The 22041-nt window shown below is 54.7% G+C and overlaps 1 protein-coding gene across 5 annotated transcripts; it reads left to right on the top strand.

The window, feature by feature from the left end:
- The first annotated feature begins 545 nt into the window (after positions 1-545).
- Positions 546-21670, top strand: CYGB (cytoglobin). 5 transcript variants are annotated; one of them, XM_069872370.1, is made up of 5 exons: positions 546-1114; positions 11486-11717; positions 12772-12900; positions 18392-18498; positions 21430-21670. In XM_069872370.1, the coding sequence occupies exons 1-5, from the start codon at positions 972-974 to the stop codon at positions 21551-21553; spliced, it is 735 nt and encodes a 244-aa protein (XP_069728471.1). In that variant the 5' UTR covers positions 546-971; the 3' UTR covers positions 21554-21670. The 5 variants fall into 5 exon arrangements, with proteins under 5 accessions (XP_069728471.1, XP_069728472.1, XP_069728474.1 ...); XM_069872371.1 differs by lacking the exon at positions 21430-21670 and adding an exon at positions 19213-19391 and having other exon boundaries at positions 550-1114; XM_069872373.1 differs by lacking the exon at positions 21430-21670 and having other exon boundaries at positions 555-1114; positions 14430-18469.
- The last annotated feature ends 371 nt before the right edge of the window (positions 21671-22041 follow it).

Here is a 22041-nt window from a genome sequence, read left to right as displayed (position 1 = left end):
AGGCAATGGGAAGCCTGGCATGGGGGTGTTCCTGCGCTTCTCGCCCCTACCAAGATGCCACCAGGAGCGATGCAATCACAGAATAATAATATATGCATGCCGTGAATGCCTCAACTCTGGATCCCTTCACAATTGGGTCCTGTCACAGGAAAGGAGAGCAAATTCTCATTACAAAAGTCCCTGAGGGATGGAGCACGATCTCCTTCAGGTGGCAGAGAGATGCTCGTGGTGGGGGGTGCCTTGTGCCCCGCTCTCACCCCAACCCTCCGTGCAGCCCAAGAATTGGAGGCAAGCAAGAGTCCGTCCTTCTACACACAACAACCGCCTGCAAAATGAGGGAACGCGATGGGGGGAGCCGAGGCAGAGCTCAGCGCAGCCAGCGGTTGGGATAACTTTAACTCAACACTTCGGATCCTGAATTTCCTCTGAGCTGTTTACAAGGGCTGGAAAAAAACTTCCAGCCCTAACACCCCCCCCAGCACTGTCCTGATGTTGCCCAGAACATCTCCCTCATCCCTCCCTTTCAGGGGGGAAAAAAAAAAAAAGGGGAAGGAGGGAGGAGTGGGAGAGAAAGAGGAGGAGAGAGGGAGAAAGTGAGCTCACGTTCACACGTTGGTTAAGAGGCTGGTCTTGCGATGCCTTTGAATATTTTACTTTTAGGCAGTTCCCCATCAGTCAGCCACACGCATCCGAGCCGAGCTGAAGCTAACTACAGCCACGGACAGCTCTAGGAGAGCTGAAATCTAACCGCATGCATCATACCTCCAGGATATTTTTTTAAATTACATATATAAACACGCCGGCAGGCAGCCTCGCACACACACACATAGACATCCACACGTCGGCAGAGCCGCCAGCACCCGCACGGCCGCTGAGCAAACACCTTGTCTCTCCTCGCAGGATATACCCGCTCACGCACATCTCTCTTCATCTCCTCCTGGCTTCCCGGAGGATCGTGCCGGCTGTTTTTCATGGAGAAAGTCCAGGGAGAAATGGAGATTGAGAGATGGGAAAGAAGTGAAGAGATTTCAGACGCAGAGAAAAAGGTTATTCAAGAGACATGGAGCAGAGTATATGCAAACTGCGAGGACGTTGGGGTCTCCATACTCATCAGGTATTTAAAAACAAACCAAAAAACGAAACAAAAAAAGGAAGCAGCGAAGCCAACTAAATCTCTTTATAGCTGAGGAAGAGGCAGAACAATATATATAACCGAAGCGAAATGAATGACAGCGAGTGGGGGGCTGGCTGGGTGCATTCGCTGCCTGGGAGCAGGGAGGGTTTCTCAGCACTCCTCTGATTTCCACACCTTGGAGCAGGGTGGCTGCAGTGGTGAGAGTGGGGGGAGCCTCTTTGGGGGAAGCTGCTTCCATCGCAAAGGTCACCTTAGCCCGCGGATGGAGCTGGGAGGGTGGCGGAGGAGGGGGAGAGTGGCACCGGGCTCGGGTGGGTTGGGGGTATTTTTCGTGTTCCCCCCCCAGCGAGCTGCGTGCGGATGGCATCGGGACGTGGCAGGCTGGCGGGTGAAATAATGCAAGTTGAGAGCCAAGATAAAACCCAAGCAGGTGTGTCTCCGAGGGCACCATCTGTCCCTCCGGCGGCAGCGTCGGCAGGAAGGAGAGAGCTGAAGTTGGTCACAGAAAGGGGGTTCGAGGGGCACAGGGAGGGGAGGGGGTGACAGGGGGACAGGGACCCCGGAAGAGGGGTGCAGGGCATCACCCGGCAGCATGGGACTGGGCGGCAGAGACGGGCAGGTGGCAAGGGCTGTATGCGTGCGGCTGAAACAGAAGCAGGGAGATGCTCAGGAGGTGGGGGACAGAGGCAGGTGGGTGCTTTTGAGTTGTTTGGGAGAGCGACCCTGGTCTGGGTACCCTGAGAAAGCGCCGAGGGGGAACCCCATGGGGGTGCTGGGAGTTTGGGGTGTCAGTAGGGTGCTGGCCGTGTTCCTTATTTAAAAGGGGAGAGGAGGATGGGCATGGCGAGGTGGGGAGAGGGGCAAGAGAGATGCCCACATAGACTGTTGGGAACCAGTGAAGATGCTCTCAGGAGACACAAAGCTCGCGCTGCCCACCCTGGGGAGCAGCAACGCAGGGATCGCCCTGGTCAACCTCCCACCTGGACCCAACCCCAGGCACCCACACGGGAGACAGGCTTGTGTCCTTCCCACTTTGTTCTTGCAGCTGGGGACTCTGGGTGCTCAGAGGACCCCTTGGATGCATGCACTGGTTATTAATAACCACACAAAAGTTTTCCAAGAGGCAGAGAGCTAATGCTCCCAGCCCACGCGATCTGCAGAGAGCAAAGGTCCCCTGGACGTGCTGGTGAGCAGAGCCAATCCCCTTCCAGGTTTGCTGCCAGCACTGCAATGGGAATTTCTTATCAAGACCTCTCCACAGAGAATCCAAAATGACCTTTGAGCTCCCTCTCCACCTCCTCAAGCATTTCCTTCTCTTAAAGCCAGCTAACAGCTGAGCCCATTCCTCCCCGGCCCCATGCTCTATGTGGCCAGCCAGGGTGGTCTGGAGGTGTAACAGACCCATGGCTGGGGACGCCAAACCCTCCTGGGCTGGGTTTGAAGCCTGCACATGGTAGAGGTCTGGGGGGATGCAAAATCCCCCTTCTCCCCACCCCATGGCCTCTGGCACAGGGCTTGGCCAGCAGCCGTGCCCGGCCAGCTCCTAGCCTGGTGCCCAGGTCACGCTGTGGCCCCATCCACAAGCGCAGCCGCACCAAGCGACTTGTGGAAATGTCATGGAGGATTTGTCCAGGGTAGCTCATTGCTTTTGGTGTCCCCGTGCGCAGTCACGGGGCTCGGAGCAGGGTGGGGGACGAGGGGCAGCCATGTGCAGTGGTGAGGACCTTGTGGCTGAGCTCTGGTCCCAATGCAAACTTTCCCAGTACAAGTTTCTGGTCCAGTTTTTCTCCCATGGAGAATTATGGCACCGTGGTGAAGAGTTTTTTTCCTTGCTATGCCAGTAGGGCAGAACAAAGCTGTCACCTAGGGTGGCCCCGGGCTCTTTGGGAGCCTATACATGTTCAGCCACGGCACGTGCCCTGGCACATCCCAGTGAAGCCCACTACTCACTCCTTCAGCCAGAGCTTCCCCAGGATGGCTAAGGTGAGGGTCTGGACTTTCAATGCATCTTCCTGGTGATGGCAGTGCCATTTGGGACAGCCACCATCCCCTCCAGCAGCACCAGCTGGAGCGGAACACCCGCCTGTCTCCTCGTGCCATGACTCCGGTGCTTCCCCCCAGCAGCAAACTCCATCCCCAGAGAGGACTTCGCGCTGCTGCCTCGAGCTCTGCTCCCTCTGTGAGCTCCCCGTGAGCTCCGTGGGGAAGCGCGTGCCCGGTGAGAGCAGGGCAGCCCTGGTCAAAGTTGCGGGCGCGGGCAGCCGCCGCTCTCCGGGCTGCGTTTCCCAGCTGGCATCAGCCGCCGGGAGAAGTGGGTCACGCGTGGAGGCCGCTGGGAGCCCGCGCGGCGCGGGCGGCAGCCGCTTCCCAAGACATGATTCAGCAGCTCCAGAGGTCGGGGCTGGGTGGTGGGCGGCTGCTGGCGCCGTGCGAGCTGTAGACCTGCCCCGCACGCTTCTGGGGGTGTGAGCACCCGCAACGGGCCGGGGAATGAGAGATGCCCCAGCCAGCATCCCTGCTCTGCCAGCACCGGTGCCGCTCGCCACCTCGCGAGGGAAACTGAGGCAGAAAGGGAGGTGCACGAGACTGGCTGGGGAGGTGGAAGGGCCCCCCTTTGTTGCAGCTCCCATGGCAGAGCCGTGAAAGCCAGGGAACCTGTTAGCCAACATGTTTCTGTTGCTGGGGTTGTGACAGGGGAGCTGCCCGTGTCTGGTAGCAGAGGGTCTCCCCGTGCTGTCCTGCTCTGGCCCCTCTCCATCCCTTCAGAGCTGCTCAGGGCACGGAATGACTTTTTCCCACATGGGAAGGGCTGGTGTTTGCAGAACCTCTGGACAGCAAGGGTCGAAACCAATCTGAGGCCTGATCCCACGCCCCGAGGGCAGCGATGCCAACCCAAAAGGCAGAGATGGTTCCTGCAGGAACCCAGTCCAGCTCCCTCTGATCCTCCTTCAAGCCCCTGCTCGGCAACCTCCTTCACTACCCCAAGCCTTTCCATGCCTTGCAGATGGGGAAACTGAGGCACAGAGCTAGGCATCATCTTCCCAGACCCCACGGATGCTGCTTGAAGCCAGAGCCAACCCCTGCAGTCCTGCCAGCAGCACGGTGGGGTCCCGTTCTCGCGGGACCTCTGGGCTCCCAGGGAACACAAACACGAATAATAGGGACTTCTGGCTGAGCAGCCACCAGATCCTGGGAATCTGTGCTGTGCGGTTAAAACTATGTCCCTAATTGACAATTTCCACGGTGGGGGAGCCTTGAGCCAGAGGAAGCGCAGTCTCCTCGCCACGCTCATCTTCCTCCACCAGAACCCAGGGGCCTCTGCAAGCTCCATCTGGCAGCAGCTGCCTTAACCCTTGCTGGAGCTGGAGCTGGACCCTCACCCTGCACATCTAGGGCCGTGTGTTCCGGCTGGGTCTCTCCCAAGCAGGCGTGTTGATCAGCATGGCTGGCCATCCCTAGCCTCTCTGCGTTCCCAAGGCTCGTTGCTGTGCCTCAGTTTCCCCATCTGTAATTCAGGACTCGGTCGTTTCTGATAAACACCCCTCCTGCGAGGGGAGCAGGGCAGCTCTGGCACCTGCATCAGCCCTCACTGCGCAGTGCAGGGGCCCTTCCAGAAAGCAGCCGTCGCTCCCCAAGCATCCTCCTTTCTCTTAAATCCTCAACAACAGCCCAGGCTGTGCCAGAGGATGCAAGCACCCAGGCAGCTCCGTCCTCCCACTGCCACCCTCCGCAGCACGAAGGGGCCGAGAGCTCCAGGGCAGGCAGGGATGAGCCCCTGCGGGGGCTTGGGGACATCACTCCTTCACAGACATCACTAAACCCTGCTCTAAAACCACAGCCTGTCCTGACCGCCACATGCATTCATCCCCACTCCCACACACACATACTGCAGTCGCAGATGTAGGACCACAAAACTTCACGGATCCCATCAAGGGATGAAACCCGGGGGTATTTTCTATTAGCTCCCAGGCAAATCCACACCAGATGTTAATTCTGTGCCAAGCGCAGGCAACGCAACCCACCCAGCTCTGCCACATCCAAGGGGTTTCTCCATCTCCATTCCCTCCATCTCCACTCCAGACCCATCTGCTTTCCAAATTTCCAACATCATTACCGTCTCCATCACTCCTGATGTGCTCTTTCCCTCTCAGGAGGTGTAGGAGGGGAGATGAAAGGATTGCTAATGCAGAATCAGGCCCTTGGATTTTGACAGCTGCTCACTCTGCGCTAGCACACCTGGATCCAGACAGTTTGCTAAGAGCTTTGACATATAAAAGCACTCCTTGGATGCGAGACGTAATTGTAAGTTTTAGGTTAAAATAGCAAAGAGCCTGAGTAATGACTCTGGCTTTGCACAAATCTCTCTTATTTTTTTCTGGCTGAATCAAAAATTAAAAAAAAATGGGTCAAATCCACCCAAAATGGCATTTAAAGAAATGACTTTGCAGCCACCTCAAAGCCACCGTGTGCTCTGTGGAGGTGTCCCTTGGGGAGGGCTCCATTCCTGGCTGCTGACAGGTGAATTTCGTAGAATCACTTAGGTTGGAAAAGACCTTTAAGATCAACTGCCATCATAAAAAGCAGCTCAGAAATGTCCCCCTGCTGTGATCTCTCACTTTGAAAAGGGCCCAATGGAAAGACCGACCCTCTGTGCGGTGGTGGCCCCGTCCCACAGCGTGTCACACGCTTGTGAATCATTGTGGTTGAGCTGGAGAGATGTTTCGCTGGAGACAAGGAGAGCCCGAGAGCTGCAGGGCTCTGCTCTGCTGATGAGGACGTGCACAAGGAACGTTCTCAAAACAACAGCCTTCTCCACGAGTGGTGAAGGAGGTGAGCGGGGGTTTAAGAAGCTCTGTCTAGAAATAGCCCCTTGTCATACTGCTGCGTCTTTGATTTCAGCACCTTTGGGCTGTTTCATGGCCAAGGTGACTGCGCGGGGATCCCTCTGGCACATCCCACACCAGCCACAGCCTCGGGGCTGCTGGTAGCTCATGGGGTGACCTAGGAAGAGCCTTTCCTATGTCCCCGCTTGCAGCTGTCAGCGCATCAAGTGAAATCTTTCCAGCCCCAAGCAATGCAAGGGCAGCCCCAGCCAAGGAAAGCAAAGGCATGATGGGGGTAAACGCTGCCCCGGGTGGTTTCCCTGGCTATGGGTGAGGATGTGTCAGTACCAGCCTTGAAAATCCCTCCTCCGGAGCAGGAGACGAGGACCAAGTCTTCACTTTGCTGGCTGGCTCCATTAATGAGGCTGCAGCAGCGGAACCTAGTGGTTCTGTGAGACCTCCAAATGCGGCTCAGCGAGCGCCCATCTGGGAGTTTCAGCGTTTATTAAAGGCAAGGAGATGCCAGGATAGACCTCGCTGGGCTGGCAGGCGCTGAGCGCGGCTGGGAACGGGGAGTGCTGGCTGGCAATCCTGCTAGAGCGCGGCGTCGGGGGCGAGCGGCCGGTGGAGCTGGTAACACCCAGCCAGGGCTGCTGGAAATCAGCACAGGAGCATTAGAGAGGAGAGAGTGATGACCGCCAGCAAAAGTCAAGTTCCTAATTTTGCTGGATGGATGGCAGGTCCCAGCGCAGGGTCCACATTCCTTCTGAATCTGGGTTACCCTTTCTCTGCCCAGCTGGAGGCTGCCTTCCATCGCCAAACCCCTTTGCTGTCCCTGTTGTTTGGGGACACGCGCTGGGCTCCAACAAGCTCCATCCTCACCGTGCATCTGCCTCGGAGGCGAGAGTTACGTTTTAGCATCACAGAATCACTAGGTTGGAAAAGACCCACTGGGTCATCGAGTCCAACCATTCCTATCAATCACTAAACCATGTCCCTCAGCACCTCATTGTATCCTATCCCCCCTGGACCCTGCTGGGCCACCCTGCTCTGCTCAGCAGAGCTGTAGGACGGGCGCCTGGTGCAGGGGGAGACGCTGGTGCCTGGGTGGAGGGGGCAGGGACACGGGCAGGGACAGTGGTTTGGCAGTGGAGAGGGGCAGGGACACGTGTGGAGGATGAGGATAACGCTGTGGATGAAGGCACTGTGCAAAGGGGATTGCAAGGGCTGTGGGAAGGTGGAGGCATGTGGGAAAGCCTCTTTGGCACTGTTAATTCGTTCATCTGATGAAAGCTGTCCTTACCCCTAGCTGAAAGATTCTACCCAGGCAAGAGGCTTTGGACTGAATTCGCATAGGTGGTAGGGGAAGGCAGCAGCAATGAGGATTAAGTTGTGCTCACATGAGTGAGCAGGACGTGTCCCTGGGAGTTGCTAGCTTGTGCCCAAACGTACTTGGCTGCAGGGGCAAGCAGGCACCATCCTTTTCTTACTCCAATTATATTTAGAATCACAGAATCACCAGGTTGGAAAGGACCCACCGGATCATCAAGTCCAACCATTGCCATCAATCACTAAACCATGTCCCTCAGCACCTCATCCACCCATCCCTTAAACACCTCCAGGGACGGTGACTCAACCATTTGCCTTTTTCTGTCATGCTGGGTGGTGGCATCGACCCAGCGGAGACCTTTCTCACCTTGGTCTCGGAGCTGTGAACACAGGCAGCACCCAGCACCCCTGCCCCAGCCTGGAAAATAAGATGATAAACTACAGGTGCCTGAGAGGAGCAGGGGGAAGATGCAGGCAAAACGGTGAGACAGCCCTCAGCATAATAAATAGCAGCACCACACACCACCTGCCTACCCATTATCAGCTGCTTTGTAGGCACCCAAGCAGAAAGGAATTGGAAGGAGAGGTTTGCAAAGGGACACGGAAAGACTCCAGGCTGCGCTAGAGAGAGTTTCTCCCACGTAGAGGGATGAGGTGAGAGAAAACATGAAAGAATTGGTAGGGAAATCTAGCAAAAGTGCTGGCTGGGGGGTTCAGCTGAAGCCTCCCAACAGCTTCGAGGGCTCGCTAATGTTTTTTCCCTGCAGTCTGCAAACAGGGTAAGTGAAACTTCAAAGGTTTAGGCTCTCGGAGGGACCAAGCGAGCAGCTTCTTTTCTCTTTCCAGCTGGGAAAGGAGGGAGGTGGCTAGGCTTGAAGCTCCCCTCCATGTGGGCTTTGCTCTGCAGGGTCGGAGCAGAAGGAAAAAGATGAGGAGGTGGGAGGAGAAGTCATGTCTCTCCTCCTGAACAGAAAACAGCATCTCCATGACTGCAATGGTTTTGCACCTTAATTATTTCCTTTGGCTCTGCTGCTGGAATGGTTGTGTCCTTAAAGTTGTTAAAAGGGCAAAAGAGAGAGGTAAAGCAATCCTGACATCCTGTCCGTTGGATCCAGATGTAGCTTGCAGAGTACAAATTAGCGGGTGCAGAATGGATTCGCTTAAAAAGAAATTTAATGAGATCGGTATGCAGGCATCTGGTTTCTATCAATCATCATTCTATGTGATATGCAATGGTAAATATCATCTTTTTAATGACCCCGATGAAGAAAAAGAGCCCAAACCATACACGCACGTAATAAGTCAACAAAATTCCAGAGCCTGAGATGTTTGAACTCTTGAAAAATGTTCTGTAGATGGAAAATCCCCGGCTGACACCTCCTCTAATTCGCTATTGTTTGAGTTACTTTATTTCTTCCTTTTTCTTTCTTTCCCCTGGTTATATTTAACCTTTGTGTTAAATTAATCTTCTCTGTTTATTAACAACTACCACTGAGCCTGCCTCATTCCCTCTTTTTCTCAGCTTGACAGCTCAAATATTTGCTCCAGGCCAGTTCTTGCTGCAGGCGCCTGCCTTTCCCCAGCCCTGCAGAGGCAGTGGCTGCCGAGAGGTCCCTGCAGGTGTCTGTCTGGCTTTGCTTTTCAACTGGAAGCAAAGATGGTTTGGGCTCCCGTGATCCAGTTCTCCATCAAGGAAAGGGGGCAAGACAGTGGGTAGAGTCGAGCATGCAAGCTGGGGCTTTGCTGGGTTTATGTCCCTCTTGCAGGCCCTTTGGGGAAGCTGCTGGGTTCAGCTCCCACCTTGAGGGTCTGCAAAGTGGGGAAATGTGGAAACCACATATCTCGATCCCTCACTGGCCTGGGCTTGCCCAGGCTGGGGAATTCTGGGGGTTTAATCAATCTTTGCTCCTGGCGTAGCCGGCTGAAAACAGCAGAGAGGCAAAGGTGATTCCGTGGAAGACGTGTGAGATTTCTGCTCCTGCTCCTGAAGGGCATCAGCCCCAGCAGGTCCTTTGCACCCTCCCTTTGACAGGGGGATGCTGTGATTCCTGGTGATGCAGGGGTCAGTTCCCCTTTGCTGCAACCTTTCTCAGCTCATTCGCTGGATCTTCACAACACACCTCTGAGCTGAGATCAAAGACTTTTGAGGGAGCTTCCAATGGTTTGGGATTCAGTGTCTTAGGTGCACGTTGACTGGCTGGCAGCCTCCGTCCCCTGTGTCGGGGGAGCCTGTGGGCAGCAGGTCCTGCTCCCAGTGCCAGGAGGGACATGAGACAGAGCATGAGGGACAAAAAGATGCACTAGCAGGAATGGTAAAACCCTTAGCTCCGCTCTCAGCCGGGTGTTTTTTTGTTGTTCCCTGGAGGACATTGATCTCAAGTGCTGGCTGGATCTGCAGGCTCGGGGGCTGCAGCAGCTTCTGCAGAGGTGGGAAGGGATGGGTTGGGGGGAGAAGGACGCTAGGGCCAGATGGAAAGAAATAGTCCTATTAAAACGCAGAAGAACATTTGTCCTGTTGGGAAATTCTCAGGATAGATGTCTTGTATCCTAGCAGTGGTGCTATCTGTGTGGCCCTGGCTGGCTGCATCCCACAGCAGGGGACCAGTGTCCATCCCTGACCACCCTTCGCTCCGATGGCCTCTCTGGCCGCGCTGAGCTGAAGGGTACAGAGTGAACATCTCTGTGGCAACAGGAGCCAAAGGCAGCCGGGCCTGGGAACGATTTCTTCCAACAGGGACCAGATGTGTCTGGAGGAGCTCTGCCAGAGAGAAGGCTGCACAATAACAAGCGGAGTTTTGTCACAGGTCCTCCCTGAGTTTTAGAAGTAACACCTTGTCTCCACCTTCCTTCCTCCCCCACCCTTTCCACTGCATGCTCTTCACACCTCCAAAACCTATTTTGGGCCATCTGATGAATCCCAGATGCCGCGGGGAAGCGACAGAAGCGGTGGTGCACTCCAGGCGCTGCTTCATGCTGCTTCCTTGGCAATGCCCCCAAGCTTTCACAAGCCAACAGAGCGGGGGAAGAAAGTGAGGGGTGGGGGGGGAAGAAGGATAACACAGTGGTAAATGAGTCTGGTACTCAATATTGCTGTCATCTGTGGAGTGGTGAGGTGGGAAGAGGTCTTGCCTGATCCTGGAGGGAGGTTGGGGTGGTGAGGAAAAAGGGTGGGACGGGTTCACGTGGTTTGAGATGTTGCTTGAGGAGGGGGTTACGGTAGCCTAGGAGAGGCGAGGAGGGAGCCAGTTATCTGGCTGGAGCTGAGGAGACTCTCTCTGGCGGAGAGCCCTCAGATCCTGGTGTCTCCAGAGCATCCTTCACCGGCTACCATTGAGGCGAAGAGGGGACCAGGAGAATGGAGGGAGCTGGGTGAAAGTGGAGAGCAAATGCTGCCATGGTTCCCTCCCTTGTAAATTGGGGTGGAAGGGGGTGGTTAACAAGACTCGAGTGTGAGCCCCAGCTGCTGAGAGCCACCAGCTACAATCCTGGTGTGGAGGGGGCTGCTCTCGGTGGCCCCGTCCCTGCACTCTGTCACCTGGGAGTTCAGCACATCAGCTGCAACTGTAGCTTCATTTGCTTCAGCTGCATTTCATTGGGGTTGATTTAATCCCACAGAAAAGTGCATCCTCAGCTGTGCAGAGGGACTGGTTGGGTGTTGGGGGCATCCCCATGCTGGGGCAATTGGTTCCCATTAAGCACAGGGCTGGGCTCTTGTTGGAGGCTCTGAAGGGGCTGATCTGTGAAAGTGAAGGGCTTCCTTGCCCCACCACTCCAGAAGATGCTGTGGGGCTGGAAAAGAGGGGCAGGGGGAGGCTGGCTGGGATAAAGAGAGGTTTCCATGCTCATTTCCAGCTCTCTGAGATGGGACATGATGTTTTGAAGTGTGTGAGCACATATACAGCATCTGTCATGCCTGAACTGGAGTGTCTGGGTAGCAAGGGACTTGCCTCTGCCTTGTTATTACCAGCTGTGGTGCCCTTGTAGCATATAGGGAAGGTTGGAAAGAAAGGTATTAACTTGCTGATTTTTAGGGAGCTGAATGCCACTGTTCCCAGGGAATTCAATGATGAATACCAGCCCTGGCTGTGTTAGATGCAAGAGGGTGGTTTCCTGCATCTCCACCACCCCACGCTTTTCTTTAACCTCTCAGCCTGCTCTCGCCTTCCTGATGATATTTTGTGTCTCTCCTTTCTTGAAGGTTTTTTGTCAACTTCCCATCGGCCAAGCAGTACTTCAGCCAGTTCAAGCACATGGAGGACCCGCTGGAGATGGAGAGGAGCTTGCAACTGCGTAAGCACGCTCGGCGGGTCATGGGTGCCATTAACACTGTGGTGGAGAACCTCAACGACTCCGAAAAGGTCTCCTCTGTCCTGGCACTGGTGGGCAAAGCTCATGCTCTCAAGCACAAAGTGGAGCCCATCTACTTTAAGGTAAAGGATAGGAGCAAATCGATCTCTGGGATGCTTTAGGAATTAGGAAGAGGGCAGGAGAAAGGGAGCTGGTGCTGCCTGTGCTCACCAGAGGAGGTTAGCTGGTTGGAGGGCTGCTCCTCACATGGCTGCAGTGTCCCACTGCGATGCTGTCCCCTGTAGACCACCATTCCCAAGTGCAGCCAACGCTACAGCACCAAGTACCTCCCCTTGACCAGGGAAACGTCCCTGCCTGCACAGATGCAGCCCCGGCAGCGGGGTGGTGGCTGAATATCTCGTCTTTTAGAAATCAAGTATGATAGGTGGTTGAGTCCCCTTCCCTGGAGGTGTTTAAGGGACGGGTGGAAGAGGTGCTGAGGGGCATTGGTTAGTATTTGATAGGAATGGTTGGGCTCAATGATCTGATGGGTCTTTTCCAACCTGGTGATTCTATGATAGAAGGGACACAACAATTCTGAAGACGCTTGAACCCTGCAAGCTGCACCCCAGCGTGCCTAGGTCTCGGGCTCCCCCTGCCCCATCAGGCTGGTTTCCTGGGGTGTTGACAGACCTGAACGTCCGTCTGTCCCACTGAGCGTGATCATTCCTGGGGTTGTTTAGCCTGGAGAAGAGGAAGCTGAGGGGAGACCTCATTGCTCTCTGCAACTACCTGAAAGGAGGTTGTGGAGAGGAGGGAGCTGGGCTCTTCTCCCAAGTGACAGGGGACAGGACGAGAGGGAATGGCCTCAAGCTCCACCAGGGGAGGGTCAGGCTGGACATTAGGAAAAAATTTTTCACAGAAAGGGTCATTGGGTACTGGAACAGGCTGCCCAGGGAGGGGGTTGAGTCACCTTCCCTGGAGGGGTTTAAGGGACAAGGCGCTGAGGGACATGGTTTAGTGTTTGATAGGAATGGTTGGACTTGATGATCTGGTGGGTCTTTTCCAACCTGGTGATTCTATGATTCATTCCCAGAAGTTGACAACAGGATTAAACTGGCTTTTTTTAGGAAAAAGCTAAATTCCCTGTTAGCTGCTCCCTGGAGAGTTCATTAACCCCTTGCTGCCTCCCTCCAGAAACTCACCGGCGTCATGCTGGAGGTCATTGCTGAAGAATACGCCAATGACTTTACACCAGAGGCGCACGGAGCTTGGACCAAGATGAGGACCCTCATCTACACCCACGTGACGGCGGCGTACAAGGAGGTGGGCTGGGCGCAGTATCCCACTGCCACCCTGTGAGCGGCCTGCGGGGCTGGGCGAGGGGCAGGGAGGGCTTTGCTCACCCCAGGACTTCACTCTGGTCTCTTCTCACGATCTTCGCTCAGTCTGGGGAGCCTGGTAGGGCCAGCTCTGTTAGCTGCCAACTCACAATTTGATCTCTATAGGATTTAAAAACAAACTAAATAAGCCAAAAAAACCCCAAAAATAGAACCACGAAGGGTGTGGGTAGGTCAGAGTGAAGCAGTTGCAGGGGATGCTGAAAGGAGATGCAGAGCATGAGGGGAGAGCATTGGTTGTTGGCTCCATCCTACTGTCCTGGCTTGTCCCTCACCGCCTCCCAAATCCTGCACCTTGGCTGTGTTATCTCAAAGTCCCTTGCTCAAGCTCTGCTGCCCAGCAGCGGTGCACAGCCCTGTTCACCGACAAATGCCACGATCCGTTTTCCACGCATAAGCCCCCAGGTAGACGTAGCTCCTTGCTTTATGGGGTGCAATGCTTATGGGAACCAAAGCAGCTTTGCTTTGCACTTTCTCAGCTCCTGGCAGGCTGGTGGGGCTGATGGCTGTGGCCAGAGTCACTCTTGGCTGCTCATCACCCTGCACCGTGGTCCGGCAGCAGCCCTTGCCTCCCCTATTATCCACAGCCCCTCTCCTTGGCTGGCTGTTGCAGACCCTGCTGGGGCTGGAGTGAGCAAGGAGATGGAAAAGATGTTCTCCCCCAGCTTGAGAGAGAGAGGAGGGTGGGGGACACCTTTGGGTTACCTCCCCTTGTGGCTTGGCGCGTGCTGAGTAGGTGGGATCCCTGTGCCAGATGCAGGGAGGTGGTGAGCCCACCCATCTCCCTTCAGCTCCCACGGGCAACAAGGACGTGCGTGAGGATGGGCTTGGGTGGCACAGGTTGTGCCGTTGCCCTGGTGTGTGTAGGTCTGTCTGTCTGGCAGCCAGCAGGGATGTAGGTTGGGTCTGCCCTGCTCAGCGAGAACCGGGGTTAGGCTATAGTCAGGCAGGGGAAAAGATGAAGTGGACGTAGCAGGAGAGATTCCTAGATGTGGAGAAAGGTCCCTGGCCCCGTTAAAATTAATAAATCCCTTGTAATATAGAGCATGTTCCTGCCCTCTTGGTGAAACTGGGCTCCTTCAAATAAAGTGCCTGGTAGAAATCAACCCATGCAGGAGCTGTGTCTCTCCTCAGGGCCGGCGGTGCTCCTGCCTGTGCCTGGCAAAGGGCTCTCCCCCTCCCAAAATGAGATGTGGCTGCAGGGCTAGCAGCACTCATCCTGCCTCCAACACCAACTCCTCCCGGAGCTGTGGGTGAATCTGCTTGGTTTCTGCCTCAGTTTCCCCTCCAGTTACAAAAAAGCAGGAGGAGTGGCCCTCTTGCCCCCTGCAGACGTGTGCTTGGATTCATAAGATGCTCTGAGGACTGACTGGTAAGGGGCTGGGGATGGAGCAGCAGGTGTGCTCTACTGCTTTGACATCCCTCTATTTCCCTAAATGTCCCTGTTATTTTTAGGGCTCTGGCATTACAGGCAGTGAGGGTCCCTTCTGAGATTTCCTTGATCCAACGCTGCCCTGGGGATCTGGCAGCTTTCTGGGAAGCCCCTGCTGGACACCAGCTAGGGCAGACCCCCCTCCTATGGAGCAGCCAGCAGAAACCCCCCCTGCTTTGCTCTCCCACAGCCAGTTCACCTGTGCTTTTCATCAGCCCCAGGGAATAGCTTTCTTTTTTTTTCTCCAGTTTCTGACGTTTGCTTCCGTGCCAAGGGGCTCCTCTGTCCTGGCATCGCTGGGGTGGCCAGCGGTGGGTGCCTGCTCCCAGACAATCTCTCAGTGGGTTTTTTCCCCTTTCCTCTGCTGGCTGTAACAGCGAGTTTCTGCTTGGGATCCGTAGGAGCCTGTATGGCTCTTGCTCCTTCCATCACTCACACCAAGATACTGGCACGGTCCATGCCTTTGGTGACCCTGGGGGTTGACTGTTCAAAATAGCAGTAAGGAGGTATCTTCTCCTGTTCCTCTGCGCCTGGTGCACTATTTCTGGGTTAATGGGGATTTGGGGAGGGCTGTAAACCTCTTGGCTGCGTTCCCCAGCATTCCCTCACCTTCCTGCAGATCCCTCCAACAGGGTTAGCTGCAAAATAGCCACGGGACTCAACTAATGTCGCTTCAGCCACTCTCTCTGGCCTTGTAGGTCCGTCCTTCCTTCCTATGTCCTGCAATAAAACAGGTGGAGAGGAGCAGTGTGGCCAGGAACAATGGCATGTCAAAGAATCATAGAACGTCTTGGGTTGGAAGGGACCTCAAAGCCCATCCATTTCCACCCCCTGCCATGGGCAGGGACACCTCCCACTGGATCAGGGGCTCCAAGCCCCATCCAACCTGGTCTTGAACCCCTCCAGGGATGGGGCAGCCACCCCTGCTCTGGGCAACCTGGGCCAGGGCCTTCCCACCCTCAGAGGTAAAAACTTCTTTCCAAGATCTCCTCTAAATCTCCCCCCTTTCAGCTTAAACCCTTTCCCCTCATCCTATCCCTGCCCTCCCTGATCAAGAGCCCCTTCCCAGCTTTCCTGGAGCCCCTTTCAGCACTGGAAGCTGCTCTAAGGTCTCCCCAGAGCCTTCTCCAGTCTGAACCCAAGCACTTTCAGCCTGTCCTCGTGCGGGAGATGCTCCATATTCCCAGTGTCCCGGGCACACACAGAGATTTGGGTGTAAATACCTGCTCAGGGCACGGCTGTCCTCGGCATGGCAGTGTGCAGGGTCAGAGGGTTTGTAAAAGGAAGGGACAGGCAGGGGGTGACAAGTGATGCTGCTTTCCTGGTGTTGTGGGCCACGGTTCCGCAGCAGTGCACCCCGAACTCAGCCTGTGCCCCACCAAGTGCCAGCAGCTGGTGCCTCTGGCTCATGTCTTGGTGCCCAAGCAGGTGCTCATCCCCTGCGCTTCCGACAGAGGCATCATTCAAACATCGGCTGCTGGCCAGGGTCAGGGCCACGCAGATGAGAAAAGACCTGTTCAGTCCTTGACTTTACTCCAGTACGAGATTAGAGATCGACTGCTTGCAGCAAGACTGTTAGATTTTTTGGGTGCATCGTGGACTCTCGCACGAGCAGCTCCACCGCTTCCTGCCAAAACCTCGAGGCCAGCGCCGCATAGTTTTGATGAGTTCACATACTCCCCATGCTCTGCGGATGCTGGGCCAGGGCTGTTTCTGTACAGGGATGTTTCATCTTTAGACAAAGTTCAGCGCATTAACCTTTGATGTTAATGTTCTCCAGGTGGGAATTTTTATTTTTGCAGTGCAAGCCCTTCCTCTCCCTTCCCACAACACAAACTGGGCTCGGTCGCAGCCAGCAGGGACGTGATTTTGGGATGGCTGGAAAGTCCTCATGTTGATGCCCAACCTACCCGAGTGCCTTGGTTTTGGGGGAGCGGTAGTGAGGTTCCCCCCACCTCATCTTTAAATGGGGTTTGGTTTCTTCTTCCTTTTTTTTTTCTTTTGCATCCCTGGAGAAAAAAAACTGGCCCATGGCCTCATGCACCCACGTGTGTGTGTGTGCTGGGCTTGGGGTTTTCTCCAGGCACATTTCTCTAAAGCAAATCCAGATGTGTACAGCTGCTGTCCCTTGAGAAGCACCCCCCATCAGCCAAATTACAGGCTGGTCAAATATATGCAAACAAAAACATGTTTATTTTTACCAGCTCTGTAGGAAGTAAGATGAAGCAGAGAGGGTGGCTGGGGCAAAGCTCGTGAGGGGAAGAGATGGAGATAAAGCAAACGCCCCCTCTTTGCCGCACGCCGCAGAGCAGGCATTGCTTAATTTGGGGAAGATTCTCATCTGGGGAGAGATGAACATGAACAGAAAAAGGAAAAAATACCATTCCAGAGTGACAGGGCTGATAAATGCTTTGTGGAAGAGCAGAAAGGGAGGCTGGGTCCTGGCTTGGAGCGCGGCTCCCCAGCACACATGCATGCACATGCTTGCACAGCTGCTCCTTGTTACTGCCAGCCCCCCAGAACCTGCTGCAGCCACCTGGGGACCCCCTTGATCTCCTTTTCCTTCAGGCCCTGCTCGCTGGGGCACTACACTTCACCTCTCAACGTGCTTGGGTTGAGATGAGGGCACTGGCCACGTGCACTTGGGACTCAGCTTCATGTTCCTTGGCGGTGGTAGGTAGGGACCGACTTTCAAAGTGATTCCCCTTCCAAATTCATGACTGAGAAGCTGGGACTCGAGGTGTGGCACTGGCATGTGCTGGGGACTGGCTAGTCTCTCCTCTTCCCTGGGGGGCACCCCCATGTCCCCCAGCCCCATTTATCTTCCCCAGGGATGCTGCTAGCTGCTTCTGCTCATCTCTGATGCTCATGCTGTTGCAGTCGCCCCTGTGCAAGCCAGCCAAGCTCAGCTCAGAGCTGTCGCCCCTGTAACTGGGGCAGGATGCAACCCCTGGCTCAACCAGTGCATCTGCATTAGGATCAGGGCTGGGCTTGGACCATGACCCAGGTGGGAAAGTCTTTGTGCCCCTTGCCAGCAGCTGCATTTGGGTGGTGGATTTGGTGTCCCTAGGGCAGGATCTCCCCCAAGCACATCACCCTGGCTCTTTGGGGACACCTGCTCATATCAACCAGCTCGTATTTGTGTGTCCCCCAAGCTTGATGCCGTGTTTTGTCAGAGGGAGCTCAGTGCTGGAGGGAATGGGAAGCATCATGTTGGGATGGGGCACAGATCCCATCCACGCTGTCCCCCCATCCCTATGGCAAATCCTCATGGCAGGTCTAGCTCTATATACACCTGGCCAGGTAGAGAGACATCCCAATGCCACCAGAGCCCTTCAGACCTGGAATCCTTAAGGACCTTGTGCCACCACCCTCATCTTCTCTTCCAGTGAGACAAATCCCTGAGGCAGCCGAGCCACAGACTCTCCTGGAGGTTTCCTCTTGCATCTCTGCCAGTTTGTTCCAGTTTGCCCCAGTAAAGGGGATCCCAGCGCCTCCCTGCTCTCTGGGGACATGCCCAGTGACCTCAGTGGGGACCAGATTTTGGCTGGCTGTCCTCTGGCACCAGAGCTCAGCCTTCCCTGCCCCTTGCTGTAGGGAAACCGCCCTGGTGCGCTGATGTCAGTGCGAGGATTGCTCGGGGCCAGCATCGGTGATGCCAGAGAGATGGGTGGAGGGGAAACCCATGAGCTAACCTTGGACCAACTTATCAGAAAGGGAGTAATAAACCTACCCGCCTGGGTCTGACCTATTTAACAGACTGCGACACTAATTATTTTCCATAGGTGAAGTTGTCTCTAATTGTTAGTATGTCTTAACCAGTCCCACCGTGACCCACAGACATGAGCCGGCGTGGTCTGATGTAACTCCGTGTCTTTCCTGTAATGCTGCGGATACTGTTCATGTACGTGTTTCTCGGCGCTTCCGTGGTTTTATACATGCCGTTTCGTGTACGATGGGTGTAACTTGTTCTTTCTTTTTGTAGGTTTTTAGTATGTTTGTAACCAGACAGAATGGTGTTATTAAACTGAAACTTATATCTTCAGTGGATAAATCAATGAAACCCCTCCAGCTCTTCTTGGTTTCTTTCTGGTGGGGGGATGCTGGGCAATGTTGGGGGCTGCCCCGTGGCCAGACAGCTCTATGGGTTCCTGCTCACTCTGGGGCACTGGAGAGGGAGCTTTGTGACTGGAAAGCAACTATAAATCGAGGGGACGTGCCCTTCGCTGCTCTCCTGGGCCAGCGGTGGTTGGGGTGGACACAGGCATCTTAATAATAGGTTCCAATGAGAAGGGGAAGATCTGCTCCTCCTCCAGGCTCTCTGTTTGGCTTCCAGGTATGTTGTGCAAACCTCTGGGGCTCTTCCTGAGTCAGAAGCTGTTCCCATGCCTTTACTAGTGAGACCAGCCCAAAATGCATGCAGAGAGGATGAGTTGTACAGGACTGGTCGGACACTTTATCTGATGGGTGTCCTAAGCCTGACTCGCAGCCTCCAGAGCACGTGAATCTGGGCAGGCCCTGAGATGAAAGCTCCTCTCCACTGTGAGAGGCAGTGGGGCAGAGCTGGATGTGAAACCTGCGGTGGTGATGGCCACAAGGTGCAGCAACCATGGCCTCCAAGGACTGTGAGATAGTTCCCAGTGTTTAAAAACAACAAACAGCTCCTTAAGCAGCAGAAGCCAAGCTTTCCATGGCTCTGACCTACACAGCTCCTCCGGTTCACCACACTGGGAAGAATCACATTGCAGTGGATGAGTCCCAGCATGGTTGGGTCATATCATGGTTTCCCTCTGCTGGTCTTTCCAGTTCCTTCCTTTGTGAAACAGGCCCGTGACATATTTGAGACCTCTGTCAAGTTTCGTTGGCGCTGGCCAACCATCCCAGAGCTGTTGGCAGATGGACAGACAGACAGATGCGTGCCATGGTCCTGTAAGCCCCATATTCATGGGATGCAAGGCTTGAAAAAGAAATCAGAGCAGTTCTTTTTATTGTGCTCCTCTCTGCTGTTGGCAAGTACATCAGCAGAAGTCAGAACGGGCTTTCAGAGAGGGGAAAGCTCATCCCACTGAGGTGGTAGAAACCACGAGCACCCTGTTACAAGCAATTTTAAGGGGTTCAATCCCAGCTTAGGACCCTGGTCTGAGCCTGAGGGGTGTGCTTAGTGGGGTCTAAGAAGAAGGAGGACAGAGATGGGTGCGTTGGAGGCTGCCCAGGGTCTTGGAGAGCCTGATGCTGGCTTGTCTGCTGTTGGGCTTAGGGCAATGTTGACGTTCTCCAGCCTTGCACATGGTGGAGTAGCTTTTGCATGGACAGTCATTTGAGCTATTCTAGGGTTCCCAAGCTACAAGGGCTGGGGGGCCCATGCAAGGGGAGCATATTTCTTCCCCTACAGTTTAGAAAAACCAAGCCCAACCAGCCACGGCCATGGAAAAGGGAACCAAAGGCCAGACCAAGTGAGGAGAGGAATAACTGCCTGGTTCAATCTATCTTCTCTGGCTGCATCTTTTTCTTGGGGGGGTGGGGGGACATTGCTTGGTGCTGATAATGCTCGTAATAAGCCATCCTTGACGTCTGTGCCACATCCTGTATACACTTCCAGGCGGAAGCAAACGGTTCAGCAAAGCCCGCACACTGCTACGCTCCATATGGGAAACATTGGCTCGGAAACCACGAACAAAAGGACTGACTGGCTCAGGAATGGAGAGCTTGCGGTGGGGACTTGAAGTTCTTAGACCTTTGCATGCTGGGCTGAGACTGGCCAGAACCAGCAGTGGCCAGAGGGAGCTGACATGGGGCTACTATTTCCAACAGCGTGTTGAAAAGGAGCTGGGAATTTCAGCATTACCTTGCAGGGTGAAAATATGTACACTGCTCTTCGCTTTGTGCTAATATTTACCTCCAGATCCTATCCCCTTGGGGTGGCTGTGATGATCATGCCGTAACCTGGACCCCATAGACATATCAGACCTCCACAAGTGATGATGGAAAAGGAGACAGAGCGGGACGATGAGGCTTGCGGTGCACTGGAAAACTGGCCCAGGCACCCAGGTGATGGGCTCATAACCTCCTGCTTCCCTGTTACCACAGGGGGCTAAACCCAGCTTGCTTCCCAGTGTCACAGTCTGGGGATGCTGCTTTCCAGGAGGTATATCCCGCTGGCACCCAGTGACAGCCAGGGGTAGAGCCAGGAGGTCACTTCCAGGGACAGAGAAATACATCTGCAAGGAGGAGATTAAAGAAAAGAGAATATGCAATAACAAGTACTTATTAAAACCCAGCCCATGGGAGCTGAGAATGAGAAGTCCTCCCTTGTGTGCTGGGTGGCACAGGGCGAGAAACCTCAGGAGACTGAGCCTGCAGGCTCCCACCAGTTTGAAGGACACATCCCTCCTTCTTCTCCGTTATCTGCATGGAGATAACAGCCTGGAGCTCCAGGCTTTGCTGCATCAACCGCCTTATGGCCACTCTCACCCCTGCGAGGTTTTGGGTGGCTCCTCGCTCAGAGAAAACCCCTCAGGGGAAATAAGAAGGCAGGAAATAATCATCCCACCTCGGTGGGGCTGACACTGAGCAGAAATCGGCCTTTCCTTCCGCACTCGGCTCCTCTTCAGCTGCGCCGGCTGATATGGTTTATCTGAGCAGCGCTGAATGTAAACTCTGTCAGCGCCGGCTGGGATTAATTCCCGGGAGTTTGGCAGCTGGGAGACGAAATAACAGCGCTGTGCGAGGTGGGGGAGAGCACATCTCGCATTGAAAAAGCCTAATTTACAGCCAGGTTTCTCTTCTCCCAGGCACTCTTGAGAGAGAACAGAGCTGAGGGCCGAGGGAGGATGGAGGAGGATGGCTCCTGGGAGGCAGGCTGCCTCCTTCTCTCCCTCCCCATGGGATGTGAGGCAGTGGGGATGGTTGGGAAGCCACCCTCACCCCACACGCAGGAGCTGGCCCCACTGCTGGAGACCCACGGGGTTGTGGGGGGTGGGATCCACCCCCCCAGCCCAGCCAAAATCCCCTCTGGTTTTGCAGGACCCCCAGGCGGGAGGCAGCAGCGCTGAAGGCATCGAGGTGCTCCCGGACACCTGAACCCCAACAGCCAGCACCGTGCCCGAGAGAGGAGCCTCCCTCTGCTTTCTGCTCGCTGCTGGGTTGACCACGTCAGCCCAGAACCTGGGGGGCAATTGGCAGCCCCACATTAACGAGCTCCGGCAGCCTCTCCTTGGGGAGCAAACCAGCAAAAGGCACATTCCTGTTGCTCAGCGCATTAAACACGGCAAGATCACCCCAACCAAACAGCTTTGCTGCTGGGAGGATTCCCTTCCCCATGCAGATGGGACATCTTTATTCCAAATCCTCTTTTTTATGGGACATCTATTGCTGTTTATTATAAATCCTTTTCATTAATTGACAAGTAAATTTGCTTGAAGGGAAAGCTTTAGAAAACCACCCTGCAGATGCCGTTGTTTTTATATTTGATCAGTCTTGAGGCTGATGTTCCAAACAGCTCCTGAAATAAAATAATCACTGGGCTCTGCCACATTCTTGTGGTTTTATCATAGAATCACCAGGTTGGAAAAGACCCATCGGATCATCAAGTCCCAACCATTCCTGTCAAATACTAAACCATTTATTTATGTAGCA

The sequence above is a fragment of the Phaenicophaeus curvirostris genome, chromosome 19 (assembly GCF_032191515.1).
Source record: "Phaenicophaeus curvirostris isolate KB17595 chromosome 19, BPBGC_Pcur_1.0, whole genome shotgun sequence".
Classification (NCBI taxonomy): Eukaryota; Metazoa; Chordata; class Aves; order Cuculiformes; family Cuculidae; genus Phaenicophaeus; species Phaenicophaeus curvirostris.
The sequence above is the reverse complement of the archived record's forward strand: the minus strand, read 5'-3'. Positions and strand labels throughout refer to the sequence as shown.